The 13001-nt window shown below is 41.0% G+C and overlaps 2 protein-coding genes across 4 annotated transcripts in view; one reads left to right on the top strand and one right to left on the bottom strand.

Annotated features, from left to right (window-relative positions):
• ANLN (anillin, actin binding protein) overlaps window positions 1-4322 on the top strand; it is a 49677-nt gene extending 45355 nt beyond the window's left edge. For both annotated transcript variants that reach the window (XM_084857869.1, XM_084857868.1), the window contains 4 exons: window positions 728-814; window positions 1672-1779; window positions 2505-2677; window positions 2985-4322. In XM_084857869.1, the coding sequence (XP_084713995.1) occupies window positions 728-814; window positions 1672-1779; window positions 2505-2677; window positions 2985-3108 (492 nt within the window). In that variant the 3' untranslated portion in view covers window positions 3109-4322. The remainder of the gene's footprint in view (window positions 1-727; window positions 815-1671; window positions 1780-2504; window positions 2678-2984) is intronic.
• A 2012-nt stretch (window positions 4323-6334) lies between these two features.
• The window catches only part of AOAH (acyloxyacyl hydrolase), a 117759-nt gene continuing 111092 nt past the window's right edge, over window positions 6335-13001 (bottom strand). For both annotated transcript variants that reach the window (XM_084857870.1, XM_084857871.1), the window contains exons 21-22: window positions 12371-12447; window positions 6335-7132 (exon numbers count right to left, since the gene is read on the bottom strand). In XM_084857870.1, coding sequence (XP_084713996.1) covers window positions 7004-7132; window positions 12371-12447 — 206 coding nt within the window. In that variant the 3' untranslated portion in view covers window positions 6335-7003. The remainder of the gene's footprint in view (window positions 7133-12370; window positions 12448-13001) is intronic.

The raw sequence follows: 13001 nt of genomic DNA, 5'->3' as shown, positions 1-13001 counted from the left end.
GCTAGAAGTAGTATGCCTGAGATGAAGGTCGGATGAGTACCATAGGCCTCCAGCTGTAAGGCCCTGGTCCCAGGGTCTATTTCCACCCCACTGCCCCCTGGTAGTACATGGGAGGGATCCTTTAATCCTAATTATAGTGTTTATGTAGCCCTCACTGGATAATTCCAGGAGTTGAACTAGTGCAAGCAGATGCAGCAATCATGCATGTACATACCTGTTACACTATTGCCATTTTCTGTTGTTGAGAACTGGGTTGAAAATTGTGTGTAGAATGGTTAGGCTGCTTATTTTTTAACAAGGTCAGTATTACTGAATTTGGTTGAAAACTGAGGCTTCTCCCCACTTCTCCATTTATATTTTAACAGCCCACTTAAAGTGTTGTGCTGCCAATGTTTTGCTCCTCCCCCTCCCTTCTTTGTCCAGCTTGGTAGCAACCAACTATGGTGCCAACTCTAGGGAGCCATACATCTGGATCATGGATTTTCTTGAACCTCTGAATAATCAAATGGCCAGAGATTAGTTCCCCTTTCCAAGCAACAAGAAACTTTCCAGAAACTTTCTAGAATCTTTCTGGAATCTGAACATTTAAACCTTCACTTGAAATATGTGTGAAGAAGCTCATAGTATCCCCAAGACCAGTGATGGAGGGTTTTTGTCTTGAAGCAGGTGTGACTTTAGAGAGAAATAAGACGAATTCTTAGAAAGTTCCATCTACTTTTTTTTTCAGGTTCCTTTTTTATCTCCTCTGGAAGGCCATATATATCTAAAGATTAAATGTCAAATAGATTCTTGTGTGGAGGAGAGAGGCTTTTTGGTAAGTTATCACTGCATATCTAGACTTGTCAAGCCTTCCTTGATCTGGAGGAAGATTCTAGAATTGTCCTTGGATATTAGTCCTGATACTTACGGCTTGCTAGTTTCTCTTAATTTGTGACTATGGCAAACCCTTCCAACAGTCTTATGTAACTAGGTTCTGGCTAATGAAGCAGGCCTGGACTAATTTCAAAAGTCCTGTAAAAGCAGGTATTGATCACAGCCATTAAATCATAGCTAACAGTACAGCTAACTGGTTACTGCTGAATCCAGCAGATGGCACTATGTGCTATAAAAACCACTGACAATCCCAAGATCAAAATAGCTGTGTACTCAGAAGTATTGTGCTGCATTAACCGTACCTTTAAAAAGGCATTGTGTGAAAGTTATAGGAAAGATTTCAGATCCGCTATGGGAAAAATATTCACTCTAGAGGTCTGCTGGATTGTGATTTTATGGTACTTTTGTAAGCTGGCCTTTTTTGTAAAATAAAAGCAAGATAGACATTTCAAATATTTTCAGCCCTTAAGTGCTGGTTGCTTACAGGCCAGTATATGAAAGAGAGGCGGGGTGTGTGTGATCAGGCATAGGATACTGGTTTTGGGATGGGCTTTGGGGAATGAAAGCTTGCTGAGGTATGGGTGGGGTGGAGAAAAAAAGCAGCAATAGGAGCTGTAACACTTTCTGAGTTGCTAAGGGTTCAGACCCTGACGATATTTAACATGGAAAGTTCCAATGGCATCTGTGGGAATTGTAGATAAATGTGTAAAAATAGTGTTAGTGCTCAAAGAGATTTCTCTCTTTTTCTCTCTCTCTCTCTCTCTCTCTCTCTCTCTCTTTCTCTCTCTCTCTCTCCAGACTATGTTTGAAGATGTTAGTGGGTTTGGGGCTTGGCATCGGCGTTGGTGTGCTCTTTCTGGAAATTGTATCTCTTACTGGACTTACCCAGACGATGAAAAGAGAAAGGTAACTATAATACTAAAATCCACGTAAACGCCTGAGATTTGATAAAGCACTTAGTGCAGAGCAGCTTTCCCCATCCTGGCACCATCCAGATGTGTTGAACTACAATTCCCATCACCTCCAGCTAGGGGATGATGGAGACTGTAGTCCAGCACGTCTCGAGGGTGCCAGGTTGGCGTAAGCTGATATAGAGGCCATCTTCATTCTGATCTTACCTGAAAGGATGTAATGTGGAGACTTTTTATCATGCTTTACTGCAGGGGTGCAGCACCTCTTTCAGCCTGAGGGCCAAGTTCCATTTTGGAGAAGCTCTCAGAGGCCATATTCCAGTGGTGAGCAGGGCTGAAGGCAAAAGGGCTGGGGCCAAAAATACCAGTATATTTTAGCTGAACGTTTTTACTACCAGTAACTAAGCCTTAGAAAATACATTTCAACCTTTTAGAAAGGGAAAAAAACTGCACAAAAGGCAGGAAACCACCCAGCAGTTGGTGGTTGTGGGGAAGGGGACGTGGCCTTCTGAGAAACCCAGGCAAGCCGGATTTGGCCTCTGAGCCTGAGGTTTGGCACCCCTGCTTTACTGTAGCTACAGTAATTTGAGGTGGATTCACCCATTGCTTTTTTTGAGACGGGGCTATGGGTTACTTGTTGCAAAATGAACTCTCCAGATTAAGAGTGCAAATATGATAAATTCCTTCAGTGTTCTGGATATGTGACTTTTTTAATTTCAGCATCCAATGGGCTCAATAAACCTGGCAAACTGCACTAATCGTCACATTGAACCAGCGAACAGAGAGTTCTGTGCTCGGCCAAACACTTTTGAGCTAATTACTGTTCGGCCCCAGAGAGAGGATGACAAGGAAACACTAGTTAGTCAATGCAAAGACACGCTCTGTGTTACCAAGTAAGCAAATGTGTGATACTTTTATCAATACCCTAGACTTTCTGTAGGCATAAAGTACTCTGTTTTCCAAAGATTTGAATATATTGTCACTTTCCATTACTTTACATTTTTATGTGGGCAGCAGGTTTGGTATCTGTAGTCATCAGGTTGACTTGGGAGTTTTGATATTGCTATTCTTGTGGATCTTTTTACATGGTTAATAGGATACATCTAGAGGGTAGTTTCTTTGGTAATGACCTCATCCCATTTTTTCCCCTCCGCAAGAGGATCAGTGGATTAATACTTAATCTCATTTCATTTTTTTAAGGAACTGGTTATCTGCTGATACTAAAGACGAGCGTAATCTGTGGATGCAAAAACTTAACCAAGTTCTTATTGACCTTCGCATGTGGCAGCCTGATGCGTGCTATGTCCCTATTGGAAAGCCTTGAATCATGAGGAAGCTTTCTCATTAGAGCTTGCTTGCAAAGCCAAATACAAACTATGTTGCTCTTTTAATTTAGACTTTTATATAAGGTCCTTTGGGATTATTCATTACACTTCATGCTTTAAAATCTGGAAGGGGGTATGTTGTATTGGACTCCTTGCTGCATTTAGAGTTCTAACTCTTCTAGCATTGGAGTATGATAGGTAGCTGTGTTTAAGCTCTTTCATTGTGCTAAATATTTTATATGTAATACTTCTCAAAATTTGTAGTTCAGTTCACTATTAAAAGCACCAGTTTCTATTAATTAATATATTAGAGATTGGTTTATTTTAAGAACTGAAGAAATTCAGCACAGGGAAGAAAATAAAACCTGGTGAGCTTTTATCTGTACACATGTTTTTCCTAACAGGGATGCCTCAAAGTTGTTCAGTTTTAGTGGGGAGCTGAAGCAGGAACGTCAATATTTTTTATCTGTAAAGTTGTTTCTAAAAATCTAAATAGGGGTTTAAACAAAAGCACTGTCTGGTGTATAATGTTCAGCATACTTGGCACTTGCAAAAAGTGTCTGTCTAGAGTTAGAACTACATAGAATAGCCATGGATCCCAATAGGCAAAATAAGGTTAAAAAGAAACAAACTTGTGCATGATTTTGCACATAATATGGTTTACAGGTGTGATCAGTTATGCAGTATGTTGCACATGTTCCTAGAAAACAAGCATCTAGAGTGTTTTCTTGAAGCTGTTAAAAAAAAAAAGTACCTTCCTACTTCCCTAGCCATGTTCATCTTCTTTCATAGTTTGAATTTTAACTGATCTTTGAGCATTAGGAAGAATGTGGTTTTTCTTTAGACTCTGTAGAGCTGCTGTATGCAAAGTAATTATTCTAAAGGTCCATAGGTTTTATAACTGAATTTCTTAACACAGATAAGTTCAGCTGATCTGTACAATGCCAAGGCTGCTCAGTTTAGCAGCAGATATACTGCTTCACAAATGCTTTCCACAGGGTACTACAATGTCCTATGTTGCCACCAGCTATATCTTTAAATATCAGTAGCAGGGCACTTCCTCTATGCTGCTGTGGCTTTAAATACTTAAAAACACTAACATGTTGTTTCCTTTTCTTTATTTTCATTACCACTTTCATTATGGGCTTTTTAAAGATGTTTTAAAACTATAAACAAAATTTTCTCAACATAAATAAAATGCTTTAAATGTACCAAAGGGATTGTCTGCTAATGATTATTGTCTTACAATACCGAGAAATGTGAGCCTGGATCTAGAGCATGAGATTTAGAGTCTAGTGTTTTAACAGTCTTTGTCAAGATGATGACACTGATCTATGGCCACTGCATTCTCAGTATTTTGGCTGCAGTGATGCAGTTCTATACCAATATCAGATTGGTGTTGTGGTGTAATTCACTTAGAGCCACGCACTGTGCTGACAGATACAAGTGCATGAGAAAGTAAAGTGAGCAAATTAATGAACTTAGTGAAAGGAGAAGAAAAGTGAATGAGTACAAGTGTAAAGCATGTGTTGCATGGGAAAGGATGTTTGACAACTGAGACCTTTTCTGGAGCAAGCCCCCTACCTCAGCAGATATGCCAGCATTGGCTGAAGATAGTCTGTTCCTTTCCAGAGCAGCCAGTGCTACTCCATCAGTGTGCACAAAAAAGGTGTTCTATGGGTGTTGCAGGAGAGGCTCCTGTGCCCCCCCTAGAAAAGAGGAAGAACTATGACAGCCCTGGGCTCATTTTTTATCATGTGGAAATCATTATCATTTTTATCAATGGGAAATAAACTACTTAAATGGGGGAAAACACTGCTCTTCCTCCCCTTCTGCCTTGCTGGGCTTTGGATAAGGTGGTTTCTCTCCCCCATCCGCTGGTAGGATTCCTCAAGGTATCAATACTAAATGCTAGAGGGCTCAATTACCCTCTCAATTGCTTAAAAAAGTGTTGATGGCTTTTCTTCAGGAGACTTGCATGATAAATAAATAGTCGGAGACATTAAATGAGGTGATGTATGCGTAGTTTCAAATGTGTCAAACAAGAGGTAGAAATTAAAACTTGTTCAAAATATAAAGATATCTTAGATTAAGTCTTGCCTCACAATATTGGTTTAATTTGCATATTTAGTCCACATCAAGGACAAAGGAATTCTTTACAAAGTGGTCATGGATAAACTTGTAATTTTTATTAGTAAAGGGTTTAAAGACTTAAACATTTAATGTTGAAGAAATGTTCTGAACAAAGGAGAGTGATTTTGGGATACAAGAATGGACTAACATTGTCTAATATCTGGAAACATTAATTAAATTTTGAATAACCTTGTTTAACATTTAACATGATACAGAATGAAATCTATTTATAATCTAATGTAACATGATTGCTGGAAATGTCAGTCTGGTCATGCTGATCTTCAGCATTTTTTGACACATGGAATTGGGGAAAAGTGTTTTGATATACTTAAGGAAAGAAGTGGGTATACAACTCTCTGCTATGATAAGTTTTCATTCTATTTGGCAATAAGTCCTTTCAATCTGGAACTAAGTCTGTTAGCTAAAAGTAGCAGTACATGTCCCAGCCATAGACTAGAGCTGATGCACATAATTTTCCACCTGTTGGTTGCATAGAAGGAAATTGTGGGGAGGGGGGGGGCTCAGAACAGGAAGGAAGGGAGAAAATACCCCTCCCCCAATGCACACAGCATGAGCATGGCAAGGCTTTGGATGAGATGGTTTGCCCACGTTCGGATCTTGCTGAGAGAGTAAGTTGATTTGTGGACTCAGAAGTTATCTATTGACCAGCATCCCAAGCCTGCCCACTACTCCTGTGCTTCACATCAGGGGGCATGTCCACTGGCAAAGACCTCCCAGGTCAGATTAGAGTGTCTTGAGGGCCAGAGGGTCCCCACCCCTGCTTTAGATAGAAGTAAACTAAAAATGTGTCAGGAGTATTAAATTACATGGTGGGCAAATCAACCACTCCATATTTGCCCGATAGCAGCAGGCACCTTGAAGTTAGACTTTGAAAAAGAAAATGAGGGAAAATGTGTGGCTTGGCATAACAAGGAACTGACAGTTAGATTATCTCCACCTCTTATTGAAATAATCAGACCTTGCATAAGGAGGTTTGTGTACCTCTCCAAAAAGAGGATTGCTATAATGGCGTTAATAGACTGGCCTTCTAATGGTAATATTTTACTTAGGAGAAAAACATGACAACTTCAGCATCTTTGATACATTTGAGTTTAATAATAAAAATTGCTTTAAACCTATTGGAGTTAAACAGATCAGATGATTCATTTTTATATTAAAACAAGGGGTCTACAAACACATGATACAGATATGAATTGATTGGCACTTTAGTAATGTAATCAAAACTACTAGTCAGTAGAGACCATTTTAAATTACAATAACATACCAAAAGGTCTAGTAGTCTTACAAAAAGGTGCATATCCAAGTCTCACTGATTTCACTGGCATAGAATTGAACAGATGCTTAACTCCCATTGATATCAATATGACAAGGAAGTGTTTAACTTTGGCTGGTTTGTGTCCAATTCTCTGCCCCACCCAGCCATTTGTCCTCACTGATCGAAATACCCTTTCTGTTTAATTGCCTAAAGCTTTAGTTTATCTGGTAAAAGTTTACAGCCCTAATACTCTAAATAAACAAATATGTACTATATTGACAAATCTGCAGCACTATTAAGCTGTTCATTTATTGAAACATGTTATAAAAGAGAAATTTGCAAACTGATGGGGCAAACCGTGAGGTGGAAAAACTCACAAATAAAAAACAATACCACTACCGGTCTCCGGCCTCCACAGATTACTTCTGAAGAAATGTGGTCCTTATTGGAAAATAGGTGGCCTGCTCCTATTTAGAGTTGTGGTTTCAGTGCCCTTCTTGAGTTTTGAAGACTGCTGCAATCTCATTGTTGAATGGATTTTCTTTTCCAAGAACATCAGGACTTTCTTGGAGTATCTTCTTCCAGATGATGTTTGCTACAAGTGCATTAGCAATCTAGAGGCAGTCAAAGCAAAAGGGGTTGTACATGACTTTAGTTTAGGAAGAGCTTCACATGCTAAATTTTGCCACATTGGGCTGCTGCTAAAGGCACAGAAATATGGCCATTAAAATAAAAAGCTAGTACCACTAACGGCCATGAAATTAAATTCTTGATAGTCCCTGGTTCACTGATATTTCTGCAGTCATGACATTAATGGTTAAATATGGCTCAGTGAATTTCAACTTTCCAGATGTGCTGTTTGCTCAGACTTATTTTGGTCATGCAAGAAGAAAAGACATTAAATTTGGAGTGCAAAAGAGGTTTGAAAGGTAGATCAACCCCTGCCTAGCATACTTAACAGTCTCTGCCGAGTTAATATATGTTAGTATTTGAAGTTTTTGATCTTCAGTTTTACCCCTTAATTCTTGCAATATTAAGGTAGATCTTAGAATCTGCAACTAAGATTTCAGTTATGTGACTAAAATAAGGAATAATAAAGCCAGTCCATATCAATGAAACATTCTCTTCGCAGGTTTCCAAGCTCCTAAAAAGATTTACAATGCAATCTTATACATGTCTACTCTAAAGTAAGTTCCAATGAGTTCAACTGAACCTATTCCCAGACAAGTGGCTATAGGATTGCAGCTTTAATACATTAAGTCACAGGAGATTTTCATACATGGAGAGAAGGTCAAAGCAGGGAACAAAGCATGCATATATCTATTCTCGTGTGAAAATTGCAGGAGTGTTAATCTGGTCACAACTGCATTTATTTGGCAGCTACTGTATGAAGTGACATACAGGAAGGTGTAATCTTGGCAAATTGATTTGTGTGACAGGACAGTGTATGTTATTTTGTCTTACATACACGTTATCCCTCGTGCAGGAGGAAAAGTAATTTTAAGCAGACCTTGAAAGAGCTCCTGTTAAATATTCAATGAGTTGGATACATACTTAAGTCATACTGAAAGTAGATCCATTGAAATTGATGGGACTTAAGTTAATCATGACTAAAAAGTCCCATTGATTTCAGTGGGTCTGGTTTTAGTATGACTAAAGCTGGACCCAATCCATTGACTCCAAATTTAGTAAATAACCTTTTTACAAACAGGTCACTTAGTATTTGGATCTTGTTCATTGGGTCTAATCACCTTTCTAGCCTTGGTAAATACTAGCCTCTCTTCTTATTTAGCAACACCATTTTCATTTCTGCGCTACATATATCACGAATAGTGAAGCTTATTATTGCCTGAACAGTTTTAGTCTCACTTCCCCAATATGGGGAAAAAAACACCTCTAAGGCTGCAATTCTATGCACATTTATCTGGAGTAAGCCCCACTGAACAGTGGGATGTAGTCTGAGCAAACTCCCATAAGGTTGCACTGCATGCTTGGAAGCACAGATGAATCTCCATAAATCTGGTCAATCTTCACTTCCTTCTAGTCAACAAATGTAGCAATCTGGATGGGTCAAAAAGTAAAATGGATGCTTGCCAACTTTTTAAAACTTCAGTGATGATTTCCACCCAAGCAACTTCAGCCTTCCCCAACCTGGGACCGGCAGATGTTTCAGACTACAACTTCCAACAGCTCCAGCCAGCATGGCCTGTGGTTGGGGATTATGAGAGCTGTTGTCCAAAACAGCTGGTGCGGAAGGCTAAACTATATAAACTCTGGTGTGGCAAATGAGACACTCAGTTGCCGCTGAAATGTACATCACCATGGGTTGGCTCTAGATTTATTAACACTTGAGTAGAACTATTGGAGTCAATGGGACTTAAGTCAATAATTACTGACTTAAGCCCCATTGATTTCAATGGGTCTTTTTCAAGTATGACTAAATCTGAATCCAATCCTATTTTGTTTTTTATATATAACAGCCCATTTCAGTGGAAATTTGGTCCTCTGCAAAATTCTTAGTACTATTATTCCCTCCCTAAGACAAGCTGAAACACTGCCAGCTTTGTTTTTTTCTACTAGAGAACTGTCCATATGACTTATTAAATTTGTGTTCAGATTCTCCGAGTTAGGTAAAGGCTTCTTTTCAGTTTAGTCTTTTAAAATACATAAATCTCACATGGATTTTTCCAGCTTTGGAGGTTTTCTAACAAACATGTTTTGTCATCTGGAAAGGAAGAGTCTAATGACCCTCAAGCGGTGCTCTGCCCATATAAGAGCAATTATAATTCTCTAGAATAGACTGGCCCTGTTTGGCAGCCTCTATTGCTTTAGAGCTTTTTGAAGCATATAACTCTTTTGTTTTATAAGGTTCTGTTGAAATGCATGGCCATGTCATATGCACAAAACAATCAACCACTCAAAGCAAGTATTGCCCTTGAAGCTATGCAATTCCCCCAAGTAGCTTACACTGTTTGAGAGTTGAGGATGACATTGGAGGCATGAGGATTCTTCCCCCCCCCGGATAAAACAAATGGGTGGGGGGTTGCCTAGCCTTCTATCCTATACCTAACACTCCAGAAGCAATTCATTAAGGGACAGCACTTTGAATGGAATTTCTATGCATACTTCACTTTGAAGTAGCTTTAAATTCCTCTTTGATATCAAGTGCTTCTGGAAATTCCACTTGACTGACTGGATCCAATGCACAACCATTCATTCTGACACAGTCCCGCCATTCACATTTCCTGCTAGCAGCAATGGGGTGGCTTTTCCATGGTGAAATCCTATGTGTGGTATCTGAATACTGGAACCACACCTGCAGTGCACAGGGTGTGATTGCTTCTCACCCAATTATTTGGCCAAGCAGCTCAGGGTGCATGGATCAGGTGGAAAGAGAGCTATGCAATCAGCTCCACCCATGATGCTCCTGCATTTAAATGCTTAACACGGAAGCATGGGAAAATTCCACAGCGAAGTGGCTTCTGCACCACTGGGAGTAAATATGAATGGGGCTGTGGTTACTTTCAAGCCCCAATGAAGGCAGTGGACAAATGCGGGAATACAGTCAGTTCATTTTTTTATTGCAGCCCAAATCGTCCATATAAAATTGGGGGGGGGGAATTATTAAGGGCGCAATCCTATGGGGATAGGCGGCCACCTCCAAACTTGGAGCCGACTGCCTATCCAATGCAGGGCAGGATAAGCACTGAGGGGATCATTCCCTCCGTGCTTCTGCCCTGCATTTGCAGCCAGACAGCTGATTTCAGCAGAGGGAGGGAGGAGGCTGCCAGACAACACATAGGATGTGTCGTACCAGCATTTCTGCCTTCCCTGCCCCGGAATGCCACCATTTTAGCCGCTCCGTGCTCCTCTTCTGAGCGCGGAGCGCAAGGCTATTCCGCGCTGCCTATGAGGCAGCGTGGAAGAGGGGAAGGTCGGTTCTCTGAGGTCGGCTCCCAGAAAACCACATATCCTATGGCCGTCTAGCCGCTGACTAGCGGCCATAGGATTGCTCCCTCCATGAATTGGATGTATACTTAATCACCTGATTCTCCAACAGAATGACCACCCCATAACCAGCTTCTGGTGTATATAATTACATTGACTTATATTGGTTGAAGAACAATTCCTAGGGATATCTGAATTATTGGTACTCTCACCGAACCCCAATTACCAGGATTCTTTGGGAGAGCACTCTGACCTTGGACCCAGGAGTTCGAGCTCCCCTCCACTTGCAGCCAGCACAGAGAGAATCATGCGGGCTGCCTGTCAGGTCATAAAGGCGACCTTGAATGGAAAAGAAAAGGGGAGGGGTGCCAGTGGGCTGTGAGGGGATAGCTTATGCTGTATCTTCAGCCCCCCCCCCAGCTTCCTTCCCTCCCCAGCTTCCTTCCCTCCCCTTTCCCGACACCTCAGCTAGATGGGTGAAAACACCCATCTAGCTAAATGTAGGGTGGGAAGAGCACAGAGGCGAAGATGGCCTCTGCCGCTCCTCCCGCTCTGCACTGGATGGCAGTAAACCTCCGAGTTTGTGGATTGTGTCCTAAACTAGTTAAAAATGTATGTGCAAATGAGACAAAACCCATTAAGATTTTTTTTTAATGTGTTATGAAGTCCGTTTGTTAGGCTATGGATAGCCCAAGGCTGATTAATAGGGCTGGACCTAGACTTAGTCATAGAGTAGACTCACTGAAAGGACTGGATTGGATCGAAGATCAGCCTTTCATGGACAGAAGGGCTCGGCTCACAGAAAGTGCCCCCACCTGATTGCAGCACCCTACCGCTAAAAATTGGTGCGAGCATGCCAAAGTTAACTGCCCTGAACTACCTTCCTCTTTGCCACGGTGACTTTGCTAGTGGAGGCTGGTGGCTCTGATGTCAGTGAGGCAATGAATCTGCTCCAGGTTTCAGTCAGAACTCTAAAGGAGTTATCCAAGATGCTGAACCCTATCCCCAAATTAGCCCCTTTAGAGGATAGTGCCTTCAGATGTTCTGACTGGACCTAACTGAAACCCGGAGGGGATTCACCACCCCACTGACATTGGAACCACCAGCCTCCACTGGACTTTGCATAAGGACTAGCTGCTGCACTTTGTCCGAAGCTAGAGACAAACCTCTGCCAGCCCTTTCTCTCTCCCCAGCCTTCTCTCTCATCCCTTTCCTTCCCTTCTTCTCTCCCAGAAGTCTTAGAACCCCAATTTGCCTAGCCCCGGATTTTACAACTCCCTAGGAACCATAACCCAGCCCACTTAGCTCCAGATTAATTACGCATGTCTGTGCCTAGCCTTCTATGCACAGTAACCTTCAGTTCAAACCCTGAGCGGGCCTTCCACATTTGAGACCTGTGCATGGATGACTGTGGTGTTCATTTGGTTTTCTGCCTTATATGTTTAATATGCCTAGGATTATTTGCTATATATGTGCTAATTAATTCTCCACTGGACTTCCTCTAGCACCTATCACCAGCTAGCTAATTCCCAATGTGGTCGTTGTGTATATTTTTTATTCTTCTGTAACAAATAAACCAAACCCCTTTGGAAGAGGGGTGTGTGTGTGTGTGTGTGTGTGTGTGTGTATGTATGTATGTATCACTGAGACAAATCTGCCAAGACACACTACTGCCAAGGTCAAAATATCCCTTATAAACGTGTATCTCAGAATATATGTATGCTTATGGGTGTTATGTAGGACACTCGTTAACACCCTTCTGTTTTCAGTGAAGCACCAGGGTGTCCATGGAAGAGCAATGCCCTCATGTATGAGTATGCGGTCCCTTGGACATTTAGATTTCTCTTATAATAGTCTCTTTTATTCCTTATTCCCACTCACCTACCCCCATCCCCGTCTTTTACCTGGTTAGGATGAAATCCATCAACAGGTTCTATTAGCTGCCAGGCCTTTCCTCCAAATTTCTGCCATATCTCAGCAACTGTAAATCAGATAATTACGGAAGATTATGCACCACACATATAAACATCACATCCACTTCACACAGCATCACAGGCAGTATTTTTAGCAGATGACTGTTGCGCATGAAGATTATGATGATTTATGTAACACGGTTGGAGCCAATACTATATCCAGTCCTCTTTCCTTGCAGGCAGCATTTAAGCCTTTCCAAGATATTTATGCAAGGGAAACTCTTTGAACATAAATGCTGGCAGAGCAATTCACATTCAATTCCAAGTATAAATTAAGCTGAAGGGAGGCAAAGTTACAAAACGTTAAATGTAATACTGATTTAACACGTCCAGTCTGTGTTTTTGTTGCATCTTCCTCAACGCTAAAGTTCAAGGTCAACTGCCGAAAATAGACAGTTACAGCTATATTTATGTTCGGCCTGAAGAATTTAGGTATGCCATTTTTCATTACTACACACTTGCTAAGAAATAAAATGTGATATACGTTTCCTTTCTGGAAACGTATATTACATGAGAACTAAAAGAGGCTCTGGTATAAATTAGACCCTGTGGTGGAGTAAGA

Source organism: Heloderma suspectum, chromosome 5 (assembly GCF_057233095.1).
Source record: "Heloderma suspectum isolate Gila_16-S chromosome 5, 16-S_ref, whole genome shotgun sequence".
NCBI classification, from domain to species: domain Eukaryota; kingdom Metazoa; phylum Chordata; class Lepidosauria; order Squamata; family Helodermatidae; genus Heloderma; species Heloderma suspectum.
The sequence above is the reverse complement of the archived record's forward strand: the minus strand, read 5'-3'. Positions and strand labels throughout refer to the sequence as shown.